An 18,929-nucleotide genomic window follows, 5' to 3' on the forward strand; every position below is an offset into this window, starting at 1 on the left:
TCTGTCCTACTCCCCATTCTTGCATGCCTAAATATATGAGGTTATACCTGAACAGACATTCTGCTAGAGAACCCATTCTCTCAGAGATAATGATAGCCAGCCACTAACAAGGTCAGGCAACAGGAGATAGACTCAATTTCAGAAAAGCTCAGAAAGAGCAGGTAGTATCTGAATGAACCCCCTCATAGCACAGCTGCTGAGACAAGTATTAAAGCCAAAGTTCAAGCTCCTGTGAGTTCTGTATTATTTCTTCCAGAGACAGCACATTTCAGATCCTAAAGTGGGAAGAAACTAGATTTCTACAAAACAAACAGGAAAGGAATCAGGAAGATTCCTTGAAGAGCTTGACTTTTACAGGTAAAGAGGCATCATTCTTCTTAACAGTTCTCAGGTTAAAAGAAATTCACAGAAACACAGACATTCTCATAACCAGGGATGGTGCAGGCTAGTGTTGCACCACAGGTCTCTCCTGCTCAATCCTTTTGTGCCTGCAGCTGCGAGACTCTATGAAGAGAAGAATGATGGCTGGGCTGAATATCCAGCTAGAGGTTTACTGTCACAGATCAGGTCTATCAACTCCTACTCAATGTTTTGTCTCTGCAGAGCTTCACAGTTGGCAAAGGCTTCTCAGCAAGGCAAGTCAGACAAGAACCTGAAATTAAACCTGCTGGGATCACATTTCAAATTTTGTTGTCAAGGAAAAGTAGTACTGTACAAGGGTCCAGTAGAGTAGTAGTCTTCTCTATTGCCAAAACAGACATTCCTCAGAAACCTGGAAAAGGCTGTAGTAAATAGGCTGTAATATCTGCTTTCCAGAGCGCATGCCTTCTGGTACTCAGGCATCTAAACTGTAAAGGTAGTTTGCACGTAGCATTTGATGTACTCAGTAATTCTCCAAGCAGATGCGCTTCCTTGACTGTGTGCCATCTCAGAAATTGATTCACATGGATTCACAGAATAACCACAGGTTTCTTCAAGCCTAAGCAAGGTAGTCTATTACAGCTTACTTAATCCTGCAGGTGGTCTGTGAAAAGCAGAAGTAAGTAGATGCACCACATGAAATAGCACATTCAAAATCCACTATGGCCAAGGCTATTGTGCCTTTATGAAAATAATATGCACCAGCCATTCCTTCTTACATTTTTCCAGCTGGCTGGGAGCATAGCTGGCAGCCTCCAGGGATACCTCCTAATCACTCTGAAGAAAATTCCCTTTACTTGGTAAGAATTAGCTTCCAAAGAAGCAGCTCATTCAAAAGTGACAAAGACACGATCAGGCCTTTCAGAAATTTCTTGGCTGCAGGATGTCCACATAACAGAGTAAAGACCTGATGAGTCAGAACTGCTGCAAGTCTATGCCCATGCCATAATACAAAATGGTTTTAAAGAAAAAGAAAGTGGGCATAATTTGGGCATTTCCACCTCCTGGTGCTTATTAGTCATCTGCAAGATCTAGGTTTCACAGCTATCTTTGAACCTCATGACAGCAAAGATAGCTTTTCAGTTTCCAAATAGATCTTCTTTAGCGAAGAAGAATTTAAACTATTAAGACATAGTTTAGGTTAGGATGACAGGGAATGGTACTCTCAAGGACAGGCAGAGAACACCGAGTGCCCCAAAATATTCTCTTCCGCTGGCTACCGTGCAAAGAATGGCTAACGAGGGATTCCAGCTCAATTAAAGAGCTGTCAAACACCATTGCAGATGACAGATCTGTTCCATATAAGAGATCTTTATGAAGCAAAGGTAGCAATATAATAGTCTTACAGGAAGAGCGGCTTTGCATGTGAACTACTCTTTTGCAGAACAGAAAGCATGCTAGTTCTCACGTAAAATCATCTCTTCCTACTAAGTTCAGAAATGGTATAACAAATGATAACAACACGGAACCAGAAGGCCGACCCGCAAATACGTAGCTTACTCTGTTGCTCCCATACTATAAAGGATGAAGAGTGCACCTTCTGTTGCTAAAAGCTGAAGAAGAAGATCATACACAAAAGGAAATACAATAAGATAGTCTCTACAGTGGTCTAAACAGTAACACTAAAAGAAGACATAATACACACAGAGAGACATACAAGGAACTTAAGCCAGATGTATACGTGGCGAGACAGACAGATGCCCACAGAAATTCAGAGGTACAGGTGAGCAGGCTGGTTACAGGTCAAGTACAGTACCTAAGCCACTTTGCTTCATCTCAGAAGACTGCCTGGAATAAGTGCTGAAGAGGCGATATCCTCCTGATTTGGAAGAAGATTCAGATAGCACCTGCAAAGACAGACAGTACAATCAGTGTTGTGCTCTAAGTTACCCACTGGTCTCAAAAGCCTTTACACATCAATTGAAGGGAAAGAAAAGTACATCTCCTCCTTAAAATCACAATTTTCAAGAAGTATAAAAGTATTCATATGCTGAGATTGTGACAGTGCACGCTCAATTTTAATTGCAAGTTTGTGTTGGATTGTGGAACAGTGGAGATTTCAAAAGTACGAAGGGACTCATGTACTGAGCTCCCTGTCTCCCAAGACTCTTGCTGGGATCACTGGGACATAGACTTCCTTCTTTAGCAGCAGGAAAGTGTATCCCCCTTTAACTTAGTACGTGACTGTTACAAAGAGCCCCCGCGTGCTGCATGCAAAGATTACATCATGAGTGACATGAGATGGAAGCCAGCTAACAAATACCTCAAGCCCTAACTTTCCGCTTTCACTGGCTCAGAAAACAGATAGCAAAAATGCCTGTGAAACCCCTCCAAAAGGAGAGGCAATTTCTAGAGCACTTTGAAGATGCCAGCTACGTGCTGACTGTGAAGCTAGCCTTATGACACATAAAGGCCCTGAAGGAGAGAAGTAAGAACAGTAAAATCGATCTTTGTTACTTTAGCAGATCAGCGAATAGGACAGTTCTAAACCCTATGACAGTTTAAACACTCTGTAATAAACCCACCGGTTAGCAGGGACCTCTGACTTGCATGAAATCTTAGATGGGAAACAGGAACAAGAAATGTGGAGCTGAACTGTGAGAGGCAGAGGCTGGAGTGTAAGGGAAGGCAAAGATGTCATGTGGCTAGGTGAAGAGGTTGCATGCAATCTCGTAGCTGTTACATTGATGCCTCTACAGAGCATGTAATCCAAATAATTCTTGTGTTTCTCAAGCATTTCCTTACTTGCTTTTCCTCATCAATTCCTCTGACCTGTGTTCCCTCTGTCCTTCCTCAATGAGGAGGAGTTTGGGAGGTCTGCCTTCCAAAAAATTCCTTTTTAACTTCTGCAGATCCTTTCCCAGAATCAACTCAAACTCTGGATTGTTATAAGGAATGCCAGGAAACCAAAACCAAGCAAAAGACCTTCATTAGAACAACCAAGGTTGCCCATCGCATTGTTACCTCCATGGACCCTGTCTTCCGGTTCCTGATCAGCGGTGATCTTCGCTGAATGCTGACCGGCTCGGAAGGCTGCGGAGACCTTTGCTGCGCGCGATCTGGCTCATCGATGCCCTTCTCTTTGGAGAGGTCCTCCAGGCTGCCTTGGTCTGCTTTCTTGTCCTCATTCTGCAGTAAGGAAACATTGACACCTACAGGCACGTGGCCTTCGCAAGCACTGCCCAGGCACTGACTCCCGCCTTGGATCTCCCAGCTCTGCTGAGCTCAGGAGGACATCAGCGTTCTCAAAGACTGCCCTGACAAACCCTGGGAGTTAGCAGGGAACACAACCTGCTAACAGCCCGCAGGCACAAGAGAAAGGTCAGAGAAAAGTCTGCTGCTGGAGACTGGATGGCAGCAGAGCCTGGCAGAGCAGCAACTTGCTGTCGGGCCCGCGCTCGCCACATCCCCAGCAGGCATGGCAGCCTGCGTCCGGGCAGCGCGCTCACCTCCGCAGAGGCAGGCCGAAAGCCAAACCCCGTGGGCACGTTTCTGTCTTCCTCACAGCCTTTCACACCAGGGCTGAAATGCAGCTCCACATGGAAACGCTCTTCTGAAGATGGGTCCTGTGAACATGAGGCACAGGGAGTAAGTAAATAAATAAAAACCAGTCCCACTGTCAGCATAGGCCATGGTCTGGACCTGGGCCACCCTGCCATGCCGGTGCAGCACGCATCCCAAGCGCATCCTTTTGGAAGGAAAGCGGAAGCAACAAGAAACCACGAACATAATGGCTTTAGGTTTGTCTCATCCAAAAGGACAGCCCTTATTAGCACAAAGCTGAGGCATTGAAATTGTTGTTATTTTGTGACGACAGCCACCAGAGGACCAAAACAGAATCGGGCTATATGTATATATATATATACAAACCTAACACATAGCCCCTTCTGATCCACTCCTGTTGCAAAACCAGCACACACTGGGGCAGGGAGAGATTGGTTCCCTCCTGGACCTTTAGTCGCATTGTTCCAAGATTTAAGTAACTGTCTCTAATATTGGGGGTGGTTTGTTTTTTTTGTTTTTTTTTTGTAAGGGAAGCCAGAGCTTTTGCAGTATCTGGCACTAATGATGTAAAACCAAAAGTTTCACCATCTCTACTTACTACCAGATTTACACCACTTCTAAGAGCTCTATTTAGAGTTTTTGGGGTTTTTTTGATAAACAGCACTAGGAAATATTTCACTTCTACGATTAAAACCCCACATCAGCTCTGTGAATACAAGATTCCAACTCTATAGCACGTGGAGGAAAGGGACTGCTCCCCTAGCCCACTACAACCTCCAGCAGCACAGGACCTGAGTCACAGGACCTGGGATTCAGTTCGTGCAATTCGGTGCCAAACCTACTTACGGTCATTACCATCAGCTTCCACATTCCAGCTGTTTTTTAAATTATTCTCTTTACTTCCTGAAGATATCGGTATATTTTAAAAATAAACTATAACTGTATTAGTGTATTTTTAAAATAAAAAAAGTTTACGAATGTGGAATTTCTGGATATTTTCTGGAAATACTTGGAAAAAACCTGCCAAATGTAATTCGGTTTTATTTCTTTTTTTCCTACTGTTCATTTGTAATTAATATTAAGAAACAGCAAATTATTTTGCATTAGGAAATGCTTTAAAATAGATAGTATTGATTACTTAAGTTTGGTATTGCTGCTCAGGGTGGCATTCTGCTTACATGTAACAAGCATTAACTGGGTGATTGCCTCCCACCTGAAAATATAAACTAGCAGTTGTGTTAATGATCCGTCCATCTTTATTCACAAGTGGAGAGAGCTCAGGTTACAAACTTCCCAGCTGAACTCATCTCTCAGGGACTGTGCCTTGCATCACGGCAGGAAGGATTTTATCCTACAGCTATATCCCTCACCTTGTTGTTGTCCTCGTAGAGCATGATAACAATCTGGGTCATGTAGTTCAGCTCTGAGATAGCACTCAAATAGTCCATGGCTCTCTTCCACTGCTGGTCTTTGTTTTCCTGATACATACACATAAACAGTCGCATGGAATAAGCAACAGCAGACACCTTGCAGCATTCAGTGAAATGGGTCTGAGAGAGTTTGTCTCTCCACAAGATAACAACATTGTCAGGACAAAAAACACCTTGCTTAACTTGCATGAAGAGAAATGACCTTGCAATGAGGGCGGGGTGCTTACAGTAAGGAGCAACTGCATAGAGGGACGCTACAGCTACCCACACAATCCACGTGCAGATCCGAACACATCCAGCTGCAAGCCCCCTATGCCATGCTGACTGGAGAAAAACATAACCCACAGCAGGTTCCCAAACACAGTCATTCTCAAATACTGGCCTAGAGAATGGAGTACTTTAGAGAAATTGCAAAAAAAGCACAAGGGATGAACTTGTGCTAAATAAGGGACCAAGTGAAGCTGCTTTTACACGATGCTGAATGAAAAGTCTACAGAGCCACGCTGGACCCTTGGGCTCCACAAGGCAGGGCAGCCCACCCCTCATTGTTTCCCAACACTGCTAGGGAATGGCCGTACCTGAAGTGCCACTCAGGCTGCTGTGGAGCATCTCACCACCTTGATGGACATGAAATGAACCCCACCGGTACAAATGAACCCAGATGCAGCCTTAATATCCCTGTGCTGTCCCTCCAACACTCAAGTTGGGGAATGAAGTAGCATCTTATTCAGTGAGCAATTCAGAGGTACTTGCATGATCACTGCCTATAGATACACTGAGCTTCCACAGACATCAGAAATCATGCGGGCTAAGCAAGCCCAAACTCTCAAGGCATTTCAGAACACCATGCTCAAAAATGGGAAGATAAATCAGAGAATCTCTTGAGGAGTCTAAAGCAGAGCTTTTCTCAGGGTCTGCATGCCAATTCCTTCAGGAAGCAGGTTATGAGAGCAAGTGAAGGTTGGACTGGATGAGTTAGTCCCCTAAAAATGTGTCATCTGTCCCTCTGGTAGAGAGCATCCCTATGCATTTGCAACCTCAAGTCACTTCCTCTGTAAGCAAACTGATTTTCTTGACTTAGAAATGACAGAAAGTCACTAAATAACAGGCCCAAGCTCTTGAAATAAAGGGTTGAAGGAAGCAGGAAGAGAGAAATTCCCTCATCCCCATTGCCTCATACTGCTGTCCTCCTACACAGATAACTGGCCTACTCATCTGAAACCAGCAGGACAGCTCTTGGAGAAAACATGCCTCTGTACAAGCAAGGCAGGCAGTGTCAGGACTGAGGAAGAACAATCCTCCTACATGCCAGAAAGGCAGGAAGCTGCAGCATGCAAACACAGCAGAGATGGAGTTGGCCAGAGGCCACTGATGCAGATCATTACTGGGGGAGCTGGCTAGAGGGGCAACCTACAAACATACACTGTCCACCTCGGAAAGGGCCACTGAAAAAAAACAGGGAGGCTTACTCTGTGAGCATTGGTGGGACACTTACATCCAGGAGCCCCCCATAGCGGAAGATACTGAGCAGAGAGTGCACATGGCTCTCACTGGTGAAGTAGAGCCGTGTCCGAACGTGGCGACCTGGTGACAGAACTCCTCTTGAGTACCTAAACCAAAATCAGCCCAGTGTTACTCACAGCCTGCCAATGAATCACCATCTATCATACAGCAGCATTTCTTCACACTTAACGGAATAAGATAACCCCACACTGGGAACTGTCAAAGAGCAGCAGGAACAGAACAAACAGTGAGAGCACTGGGCACAGAAGCAGCAAGTTTTATGGTATCCTAGTGGAGACACACGGTGGAACAAGGTGGCCTCATCATACTAGCACTCGCCCCTTGCAGAGACAAAGATGAAGGCACCACCACCCAGCTACAACGGGTTTAAGCTTCTGTGGCACCATGCTCCCGCTCAGCAGTCTCAATGTGCCTTTCCATTTCCTTTCTAGTTCTAGGAGCACCAACATGCCTCCCTCTTGATGTGTCCTTCAGTGTATGTTCAGTGCCTCCTTCCACATCAGTACACTCTTCCGGTGTGATTCCCACACACTGATCCAAAGCTGCCCTCCCCACCAGCAGCAGCATGCAGCACCATCCTTACAAGGGATGTAGTTTGTTGACAGACTCATCTTCATGGGTCCTCTGTAGGTCCAACTGGATCTTTTTAATGAGAGGAAGACAAAAGCCAATAGCAATCTCCAGTTTCTCCTCCTTATTAATCCCATATTCCTGCAGGAACAAAACAATAGATACCCTTGAGCCCTGGTTCTTTGCCACATCCTTACATGAAAGGAGGGTGGACTTCAACAGTCCTGTCCGCAAGCACCACTACCGTTAAGCAAGGACAGAAAGGGAAATGTCACTCAGCACTGTTCTCTTTTATTTTCCCTCACATATTGCAGAGGGTAACAGAGGACAGAGAGTCCTCCAAGAATCCCAATCTGTCTAGACATGACTGTCAGTATTCTTCCAACAGCTGAGAGACGCAAGTACCATCAGGGAACCTCCTCTCGTGACACACAAACTTATACCCTGACCTGGCATGAGCATTAATGCAACAACTGCTATTTGCAAAGCTAAAACTTGAAGTGCTATGCTGGAAATAGCCAAACTGCATCTCATCAGGAACACTGTGAAAAAGTTTAGAAGACCACTTCTGCTCTACAAGGGCACAAGTGCAATTGGATCTTGCTGGTAGAAGCTCATCCTATATAAATGAAGCATTTCTGCCAGAAGTGGGACAGAACAATGGCGAATACAGAGATTCGTTGCATGTGGCCCTCCTTTCCCCTCCCATGTTCATGGACATAAACTTTGTGAGAAGCAAGCCAACTTTGCAAACTGAACAAGTTTTAGTTTGACCAGAATAACAAACTTGCAGAACAAGCCTTCACTTTAACACAGAAATCTCTCTTCCCCTGTAAAATCTTGTATGTGGAGAATGGGATGTTGCTACAGCACACACACACAGCTCGAAGCTGTGCTATAATGGACTATGATGAACATGGAAAAGCTGCTGTGTCAGCTGTTCGTTATTCTGACGCTGTCAGAATCCTCATCCAGGAAGCCAGCCCTGCTACATCTTAAGTCATAAATGGTTTTGCCCTCACTAAGAGATATATCTGAGAAATACCTGTGATATGCTGCCTTGAGAGTTAATGTGCAAGAGAATTGAGAAAAAATAGACAGGGAAAGGGTCAGAAACTGACGCCACAGACATCATCACACAGGCAGGACAGGCTATACCTGGGGTATGATCACATCTGCCAGGGCTTTGGAGAGTTTGAAGAGTTCAGCTGTGCCTTCCAGTTTCAGCGCACAGTTGTGCTGTACATCATACTTGATGCAGTCATAGATATCAGGGATCTTGCTGATGTCGTAACGCCCATTCTTCATTCGGAAATCTCGCTCCAGCTTACTCCAGCGTTGCAGCATTAGTTCTAAAGTCTCACTGTGGTATAGCTGCAGGTCTAAACAGCAGAGAACACCAAACCACATTCACATCCTGACTACTTCTGTGTCAAGTGACAGCTATGACTGACTTCTCCAAGCACAGAAGAGCTCTGATTATTATGTCACCCACAGGAATCCTAGACTGGAAAAGCCACTGGACCTGCTGCATGGAGTTTTACCCTGCAGCAATAAGTTACTTCCAAAATACTTGAGAAAAGTGAAACTGCTTGCCTGTTGGCTTATGTCTGCCACAAATTGTGTGAAATGTCCCACAGATGCCTTTTTAAAACCTCTGCACTATTATTAGGAAAATTCTTAAAGATGAGCAAATCGTGACTGAAAAACTTGCTGTTTATAGTCTTGAGCTCCCCTCCAGGAAATGCTTGAAAAAATCAGGCATACCTCTCCAGGCTATACTGCTGCTTTTTACATTCACTCTAAACCCAAGATGCACATATCATGCTCTCTTTAACAGTAGTGGAAAGTGCAATAGGACCCTTCTACATCAATAGCACATACAGAATTTCACTTTAGAATTTCTTTGCTACAGACAAACATAAACCATAGTGGTGTTTGGGAGCTCCGAAGATGTAACAATAAATGAATCTGCTCCAGACACTTTCCAGTTCTGATGCTCACCTGCAGATTTTGGGTCTTCCAGACGTTTTTGTATCTGGGAGGTGAGATTCTCAATCAGGGTGAACACCTGGTTACAGACCTCTACTGGGTTCTGGATAAATGTCATGGAGTTGAGCAGAGAAGCACTGCCTGTAGGTGCTAGCTGAGAGAAGATACCAGTAGAGATTAGTTAGTATCTTTACAAACTGGGAACACAAAATGTCTGCCTTTTGCGGCTGTACTGCTTTCTGATTAGGTACAAAAGTTGTGCTCCCGGCTGAGCGTAATAAGCTGGCCTATTCCTGGGGGTAATTAAGCATGTTTTAAAAACTTCCTCAGGACCAACTTAGAGGGAGCAAACAACTGCTCCTATCAGATCAGGCCTCCCTTCACCTACAATATCCACTCTTGTCTCACTTTGCTTCTGTGCTTGAGCAGAAGGGCTTCATAGAAGTTTTAAGTAGTTCTTTGAGGTGATAAATATGTTGCTTAATGGTAATGGATTGCAGTCCGGTAATCAAATCTCAGAGTCTGGGAAAAAGTGTTTTGGGGACTTGCTGGAGAAGCAGCTACAGTGCTTTTATTGGTTGCTGTGCTGGATGTAGCCCATGCTGCAGTTATCAGACACTGATAGGACCACAGAAGGGTTTGTATCCAAAAGATCTGTTCACACACGCACAGAACATGGATCTAGAATCTGGCAAGGCGTACTCCCTGTCCACAGCAACTGGGATTGTTCTGGGCAGCATGCAGTAAGCCATGAGAACGCTTCTTTTAGCACACCCATGAGAATAAAATGCACTGGGGCTTCTAAAGGGAGAGGAAGGTACCATGATGATTCTTGAAGGGGACAGTGGAGCAACACTGAGGATTTTCACTTGGAGAAGGGCAGGGGCTATTAATCTGCACTTTCCCTTCCTAAATTCTGTTTATATCCTGTAATTTTGACCAGAACTGATCTCAGACTAACCAAACTACTGTTCACATACCAGCAGGCTTCACGTCAAAACACTGGAGCAATGCTATTCTCCTTCCAGATACAGGAAGCAATAAAGCCACACAAGTGCTTTACCTTTTCATAATCCTCTTCACAGAACTCAGCATCCTTTTGCATGATTTCATGCAGTCGTGCCTTCACTCGGTGTTGACAGCTGCTAAGGGAATCACTGTCACTGTCCAGGAGACCGTTCATATTGGCACTTTTCACCATTTGCACCAGGATGGGGGTCAGCTCTCCTTCCAGGGCCAGCAGACCCTAAAGCAACACAGGACAAGATTTCAGCTATGTGCAACCCAAGCAACAAACATTTCTGGTAGTTTCATGGCCAGCCTTCAGTCAACTTGAGTGAAATCTCAACTGTCCTTGAAGGGCAGTTTTACAGCAACAGCACCTACAGTCACCAGTGACTCTGGCATGCTTCTAGAGCTATTCAAGGCGAAAGGCCAGCTCTACCTGCAGCAGCTCCAGATTTGTCTAGGCAATCGTTGAGCAGCCAACTCAGTTTGCTGGAAAACATTGATAAAGTGGGGGCTCTGAAGAACACCTAAGGTCACCCCAGGATTCCCCTTGGCTCAAGCTTTAACTGTAGATGAATCTATCTTCACCCCAACCCCCACCCCACACTGCACCAAAGACATTTTATTCCCCTTTTAAATACAGCAGTCAAGGAATAACCCCTCTGGCTGGGCAGTCATCCAAGAAACACTCATGTTGTAGGCAATTAATACTCAGCAACAGGTTTGATGTGCTCTAACACCAAACACCAGCAATACTCTATAAATAACTCCTTCTCCGGTCAGAGTCCTATCCTGGGCAGGAAACTAAAGGTAACATACATGTGCAGCTACACTGGACTTGAAGTACTGCCCCATACACTTGCTATCAGTGTAGTGTACCACCATCCTCCCAACAGAGAGGGGGAAGCTCCTAGGACAGCTCCTTCCTCATCACCAGAGGTTTTCCTTTAGAACTGGCATATTTTAAGACTGATGTAGCAGGACTAACAGATGCCCAAAAGAGAGGAAGGACCTTTGCAAAAGCTGCTGCTGTCATCTGAACTCGTCCCTCATCTGAGGCGTAGATCTTAAGATCATGACGGTAGGTGCTGTGCAGCCTGAGCAAGCCACATCCAGGGAAACCAGCATAATCACCTGGAACAGAGAACAAACTCAGAATTAATATTCTGACACCTGCAAAACTAGCTGCTGAATATACTGCTTTAGTCTACAAACTTTACTGTAGTAACAAAGTTATGTAGAGAATTAATCACTTTCAGCAGCATTTAGGCTGCTCCAAAATAGACAGTTCTAACCATACATGATGACTAGAAATCTGATTCAGGCTTTGCTTAACTTGGGAAAGTTCATTTTACGGAAAAAAGTGAGCATTCACCAGTGAATTCTGATGCTGCCCAAATTCTGTAGCAACCTTCTCTGAACAGTCCATAATTGTTCTGCTAGGCTGACTACCCCTGTGCAGAATAAAGATGCACAAAAAAATTGCCTCCTTCTACTTGTTCTCTGCACAAAAGCAGGTGCTGCAGGCAGAGCTAATCAGTAGGGAGGCACCTGGCTTCTAAAGCGTATCCTGTAGAGCTACAATTATCTTGCGGCACAAAATGCCGGTTTATTTATGATGGCTGAGTCAACCACAGGAGTCAGATCAGTAATGGGAGAAAGCAGCTCACGCAGCTCTTGAGTCTGACCCTCCAAAGAGTGCAGTGGTGACTAATTTGCTGCCGCCTGGAATCCCATTATGATTTTGCATGTACCCAGTCACATTGCATGAGAAGATGGGAAAACTGCTCCCAGCTCTGAGCTCACAACTCAGACAAACACCCTGCTAGACACCAGCCAGAAGTCAGCTGTATACCTGGACAAAGCTGCCATGTACCAAGTGCTACCCAGGAACACAGCATCTCACTGCAAAATAAGATCTCTCCCTCTCCATGAATGACCATGTGAAGCAGAAGTCTCCAAAACCATGATTCAGAAGGACTGAAGTCACCTTGTACATGCTCAGACCAAGCTCTACTGTGAGCAAGAGAGCAGTCACTCAGTGCTCACAAGATATGGAGCAGTCAGTTTGGAACTGGCACAGATCAAACCTTAGGGCTCAGCCCAGCTTGCTCGTGGAGTAACTGCACTCCACTTGACAAGAGCTCTGCAGACAGGTCTCTTCTCTCAGGTTTTGGCTCATTACGCTGCAATCTACTCCCTGTACTTGCAATGGCATTGCCTCTCCTGCACACTGCCTTCTGGTCTCCCCAGTCTCCTGTCCAAGTCAGTGGCTGATCCTCTCAGCTCTGGGCTTCAGAGATCCACAACAGCACCAGGAAGTCCCCAGCCTTTCTAACTCACCGTTCCCAGCTTCAAGAATGCACACAGGCCTTGTCATGAAGATCCTCTCCACTACTGCTCCTCCTCCTTTAGTCTCTGTGCACTGACAGTCTGCTCTACTTGTTGGCACCTTGCACTACGCAACACCATGTGCACCTAGTTTTCTCATCTTTTGGAAAGTTTATCCTCACGTTTGCTAAAAATGTGCTCTTAAGATCACAAGCATCTGACCTCACAGCACACCTCCCTCGACCTGCTGGTAACACTCCTCCTAATGCAGCCCAGGATACCATTCGCCTTCTTTGTGGCAAGGGCACATTGTTGGCTCATGTTCAACTTGGTGTCCACCAGGATCCCCAGGTCCTTTTCTGCAAAGCTGCTTTCCAGCGGGTTGGCCCCCATTGGTGCAGGGGATCGTTCCTCCCCAGAGGCAGGATTTCGCAATTCCCCTTGTTGAACATTATGAGGTTTCTACCATCCCATTTCTCCACCCTGTCGAGGTCCCTCTGGATGGCAGCATGACCCTCTGGCGTATCAGCCTCTCCTCCCAGTTTTGTGTCATCTGCAAACGTGCTGAGGGTACACTGTGCCCCATCATCCAGATCATTAATGAAGATATTAAACAGGATCGGACCCAGTTTTCACCCCTGGGCTACACCGCTAGCTCCTGGCCTCCAACTAGACTTTGTGCCACGGATCACCACCCCCTGAACCCAGCCGTTCAGCTAGCTTTCAATCCACCTCACTGTCTGCTCATCCAGCCCATACTTCATCAGCTATGAGGGTGTTACCAGAGACACTGTCAAAAGCCTTACTGAAGTCAAAGTAGGGCATAGCCACTGTTCTCCCTCATCTAAACAAGCCAGTCACTTCACTGCACAAGGTTATCAGGTTGGTTAAGCATGATTTCCCTTTGTGAATCCATGCTGACTACTCCCAATCACCTTCCTAACCTTCATGTGCCCAGAAATGGTTTCCAGGATTAGCTGCTCCATCACCTTCCCAAGGACTGTGGTGAGGTTGACCAGCCTGCAGTTCCCTGGGTCCTCCTTCTTATTGTTTTTGAAGCTAGGAGTGACATTTCCTCTCCTCTAGTCCTCAGGCACCTCTCCCAGTCCCCACAATCTTTCAAAGATAATCTAGAGTGGCCTCGCAGTGACATCTGCCAGCTCCCTCAGCGCTCGTGGGTGCATCCCATCAGGGCCCATGGAGTTATGTATGTCCAGTTTGCTTAAGTATTCCCTGACGCGATCCTCTTCCACCAAGGGTAATTCCTCCTTATTCCAGTAGGAAAGCTTCTTCAATTCAATTTAAATTAGCTTAATTAATTTGAAATCTAATTAATTAAATTTAATTCATTAAACATACAAGTCAAAGATAAGCAGTATCCAATACTGGTCTCATCAGATCAATACGGTAGCAGTGTATTACTTCTGACTCTTTACTTGGATGAAAAAGGCAATCTCAGCCTTTTTTTTTTTCTTTCCCCTTTGGGCTCTTGTTGATCTGTGTGTGTACTAAATGCTTTTCAGAAACACAGAAATATGGCGGAGAAAATATGGAGAAGTTACCTTCCTATTCTCCTGTCTCAAGGCAGAATTATCTGTGTTCCAGGATAGATTTCTTCTGTTCTCTACATCTGATCTAAATTTCTTGTTAATCATACATAAATTTTGAATCGTATTTGCTGCATCAGAATGTATCTTATTAGAATGGCTTCTCTTTTTTGAATACTGGCACATTAGTTGAAAGAATGCTATTGTGGTCCAAGACATACTAAAGTTTAACTACTGCAGCAGGCATCTCTAGCCAGCTTAGGGATCTTTGGGTGCAAAAACCCACTTGAATTATTTATCTTTACCAGGTCAACTCAAAAGAACAAAAACAGTGATGACCTGAGTCACACAGGCTGCACACAGCCCACAGATGTCTGAGCATCCCTCACGCTGGTGATTAGTCACCTGGGCTGGGCAGCCTGGCACAGGACAGGATCGGAGACACATGGACAAAGCTTACCTTGGCCACCAGGGTACATACAGCGAAAAGCTCGCCCCAGCTCTTCTGCCTGGACTCTTCCTGCTGGTGTCAGCTCTCCACCCCACTTAAGCACCAGGAGAAGGGATGAGGAAGACTCTTGGCGAGCTTCTAGGAGACAAACAGGTACTCACTACATCAGATCTCAAAGCTGAGCTTGCAGGGGGAGAGGAGGGGAGGAAGAAGAGGTTGTCATCAGCACCTTGCAGAGCATTCTCAACATAAGCCTGACCCACAATCCCCAGGAACCAAACCAGCAAGTACGAAATTAAGAGTCACTACTTTTTGAAGGTATAAGCTGACATTCATGAAATTGGAAGCATAAGCCCTGTGGCACCATCTGGGGTATATTGGTACACTACATTATGCATCACTCCAACCCTTCTTATGATGGGAGCAAAGATAAGATATGGGTCACTAATTCTGCTTGCACATCCAGAGGCCTATATAGGTAGCATAGCTGCACGCACTCTTGAACACCAGGCTTGAAGATCACGCCAGCAACATCAGGTTTCTTTACCTTCATCTTCACTTGCAGCTTTTGGATGTCCATGAGGCAGATAGGTCAACTGAACCTTACGGTTAATGCCAGAAAAATGTCCATACCTGTTACAAGGAGAGGGGGGAAAAAAAATTTAAACAAATCAACTCTACTTACCCTTTGCCCAGAGATCCCTAGGCATCACACAGCAAAAATACAGCACAGGCAAGAGACTTTCTGCTGCAACATTAATTGCCATGGAACATGAACATTTTTGCCATCTACCTGTGACCTGGCACGCACCCCCAAAAAAAGCCAAACAGCTCCCCCAAATGAAATTCAAAGATCCATTTACTTGCCTGCTCTTCAGCTGACAGCACTCTGTGCTCTCATATCCCACTGGGGCTTTAATCAACCTTAGTTAATTTCTACTTACATCTTTTAACACGTGAATTAATGAGATCACAGAAAAAAAACAATCTGCCAGCCACTCTGAGGATAACCATATCTCTAATGAGCAGAAAGAGCAAGGGAAGGAATCATAGCAAAAATTCATCCTTTGTGCTCCACAGACATGGCTTGAACACAGACACTGCCTGCGTATGCCACAGCGAGCTATAGTTCTGAGCCATACCCTTCTTTTGTTTCTAAGATGCCATGGTGTCTTATTGTCTTATTTCGGTTGTAGGAAACCTAAGAGGACACAAACATCTTTCCATGTTTTCCAAGCTCCTTTTTGTTAAACTTCTGGCACCAGGACAACCTTATTTAAAACAAGATTTGTTCAAAATTTATCAAAATGGTTCATATCAATGTGGTCTCCACAGGACTCCAGTTCCACTCCCGCAGCAAATGAAGCTCAGGTTTGTCTCAAGTTGTTTAGCCAAAATCCAGATACACTTGTGTCATGGTTTAACCCCAGCCAGCAAAAATACACTCCACGCAGCCGCTCGATCACATCCCCCCCCGGTGGGATGGGGGAGAGAATCGGGAGGGCACAAGTAGGAAAGCTCCCGGGTTGAGATAAAAACAGTTTAATAATTGAAATAAAACTAAGTAGAACAGTAATAATAACAATGAGAACAACAACAATAACAGAATACACAAAGCAGGCAATGCACAACGCAACTGCTCACCGACCGCGTGTCACGAACGGGGCGGGGGGGGGAGGGCGAGCCTCCCCCCGCGCCCCCCCCACCTTGTTTTTATACTGAGCATGACGTCACATGGTATAGAATACCCCGTTGGCCAGCTGGGTCCACCACCCCGGCTGTGCTCCCCCCTCCCGGTGCAAGCATCACCCAGCAACAGCCAAAGCATCAATGGGCCATCAACGCTCCTTTCACACCGAACCCAAAAGACAGCACACCCCCCAAGCTACTGGGAAGAAAGGTAACTCTGTCCCAGCCGGAACCAGGACAACTTGGAACAAGAATCAGCAGTGGTTTTGATGCCAAGGAGAAAACGTTAAGAGCATGGCACCTTTCATGTACAGCTGCTAACAGGGGATGGAGGAGACTCTGACCTCTGGGGAGCCAGCTGGCCAGGACATCAGCAGCACAGCTTGTTTCTACATCGCATGCTGACCTGCCGCTCTGAGACAAACTCACAGTGCCCCAAGATACAAACACTTACATCTCCAAGACGCTTTTCAGCTGTTCCAGTTTGGATTTCCTCTCCTCAATCTCACAATCACTGTGGGTTCCCAGGTCCACCACAAGCTGCCGTGCAATGTCCAGCACTTCCTGTTGGAGAGCAGGTAGTCTCAAGCACCCAGCAATTCTGCCTCAGACTCACCACTGTACTCTTGCAAGGCCTCCAGATGGCTTCACCCAGCATCAGGTCCACATAGACACTCATCAGAGACACATCACTTCATAAGACACAGCTCAGGCAGGACAAACTTTCACACTGCGGTTTGCTTCATCCCCACCCTGTGCTACAGCCCCATTCAGAACCAACCAGGTGCCCCAACTGCCCCACTCCCTAGCCTGGACCCGTCTTTCACCAGAGGCAACCACAACAGATGGGCAAGCTGCATCCGGTCATCCCCATCCCACAGTCTTCTCATCAGCCAGAAACAGTTTCCATTCCGCTCTCATACTGTCACCCAGCTGAGTGTGCATGGGGTGGGGAATGAGAAAGGGAGTGTTTGTGCGACCGACTGTTGCCTTTTTGAGGGTTTCCACCCTCCCAAAGAATTGCCTCGTGCTGGGATGCGTGTTACTTGCATGTCCCACACAGTAACCCCAGAGAGGACTCCTCTCACCTGTAGCTGCTCTGGTTTCTTCAGCTTCAACTTCCCTGTCTTGTAGCCATCATATTTCTCAAATAATTCAAAGAACCTGAACAGACAACAAAGAACCCTGATCCATTTTCTGCTGTTTCAGTGCTATAAGGACTGTCATCGCTACATATGCATTCATGCTCTGTTCTTCAGGGAGAACCAGCAGGCCCACTGGCTCCTTCCTGTACTTCAGAAATTCTAAAAAAACCAAGTGTTTCCAGCTGCAGGTACAAAAAGGAAGCAGCCATTAGTTTCCCATTTGGTGGGGCACTTCCCTTTGCAGCACCTCACAGACCTTCACTCTTTCTTCCAGCGTTCACACAGAAGTTGCCGGGATCCTTATGGGGAAAGGGGGCTCCCTCAACTGGGCAGAAAGCATTTGCTTGAATGGAGCCAGGAAAAAGCACTGCCTCCCATGCACTCAGCCCTTCTGCTCCTTTTCTTGATTCAGAAAACGGGCCCTCCTCACTTCCCAGCAGCACAGCATCTTCTTGCATTGACTCTTACCGGGGATGCTTAACTTCCATCTTCATCTTCTGCTTTGGGGTGCGATCTCCATGCCGGATGACTGCAATAACACAACGAAGCTCCATCCTGGGGAAACACAAGATACACCTGACAAATGTGCCCCTACACTCCAGAACTGCCACCAGAAAGTAGTTTCCCATTGTTCTTTCAGTTCCATCCTTTTGACAGCTGCTTTCCTCATCAGTGGCAGAACTTCTCCCAGACTAAACCAGGCACAAGTGCCAACGCTGTAAAAGCAGTCAAAGTACTGCAGACACTACCAGGTCATCTGGTTTCCTATCAGGGAAAAGCACCACAGTACCACAATATGACAGGCAAAACCACATCTGCAGCAGAAAGGACCAGGCTGGATGTTACAGAGTTTACAGAAACAGCATTTTGAAATGTGCCAAGCTTGTTTTCATGCCCAATTTGTGTAATGCTCATAGGACCACTTAGAAAGACCCAGGAAAAAACAACTTGGTTCAGAAGAATGGTTATGCAGCTGGGGTCCTGTCTTCAAGCAACCAATAAGAGCTGTACAAAGATCCCATAGCAATCAGCCACTTGCAGGAACCAGTAGTTAGGCAGGCTAATTTCAGAACGGCTACATGAGTTTGCTTTTTCAGATACTACAATATCCAACTACTTCTTATAGGATCCCAGAGAAATGGGGATCGATTCTACCAATCTCATTGTCACAAGGTGTCATTGAAGCCAGCAGTCCTGTGAATTGTCCAATGTTTGTGTTTGCCAACTTTTTCCAAATGATCACACAGTAAAGGGAGGATGAATACATACTCTCAATCTATTTTTTCTGTAGCACCTAATTTGTTCACTTCATACAAGT

General features: G+C 45.8%; 1 protein-coding gene across 4 annotated transcripts in view; it reads right to left on the reverse strand.

Annotated features, from left to right (window-relative positions):
• Nucleotides 1-18,929, reverse strand: part of PPIP5K1 (diphosphoinositol pentakisphosphate kinase 1) — a 52,191-nt gene that overhangs the window by 20,604 nt on the left and 12,658 nt on the right. For all 4 annotated transcript variants that reach the window (XM_075159589.1, XM_075159588.1, XM_075159587.1 and 1 more), the window contains exons 12-26: nt 18,080-18,166; nt 17,555-17,630; nt 16,921-17,030; nt 15,325-15,410; nt 14,787-14,915; nt 11,461-11,582; nt 10,504-10,686; nt 9,453-9,594; nt 8,607-8,830; nt 7,462-7,589; nt 6,850-6,964; nt 5,295-5,402; nt 3,870-3,986; nt 3,385-3,549; nt 2,177-2,267 (exon numbers count right to left, since the gene is read on the reverse strand). In XM_075159589.1, the coding sequence (XP_075015690.1) occupies nt 2,177-2,267; nt 3,385-3,549; nt 3,870-3,986; nt 5,295-5,402; nt 6,850-6,964; nt 7,462-7,589; nt 8,607-8,830; nt 9,453-9,594; nt 10,504-10,686; nt 11,461-11,582; nt 14,787-14,915; nt 15,325-15,410; nt 16,921-17,030; nt 17,555-17,630; nt 18,080-18,166 (1,883 nt within the window). The remainder of the gene's footprint in view (nt 1-2,176; nt 2,268-3,384; nt 3,550-3,869; nt 3,987-5,294; nt 5,403-6,849; nt 6,965-7,461; nt 7,590-8,606; nt 8,831-9,452; nt 9,595-10,503; nt 10,687-11,460; nt 11,583-14,786; nt 14,916-15,324; nt 15,411-16,920; nt 17,031-17,554; nt 17,631-18,079; nt 18,167-18,929) is intronic.

The sequence above is a fragment of the Calonectris borealis genome, chromosome 11 (genome assembly GCF_964195595.1).
Source record: "Calonectris borealis chromosome 11, bCalBor7.hap1.2, whole genome shotgun sequence".
Lineage (NCBI taxonomy): Eukaryota > Metazoa > Chordata > Aves > Procellariiformes > Procellariidae > Calonectris > Calonectris borealis.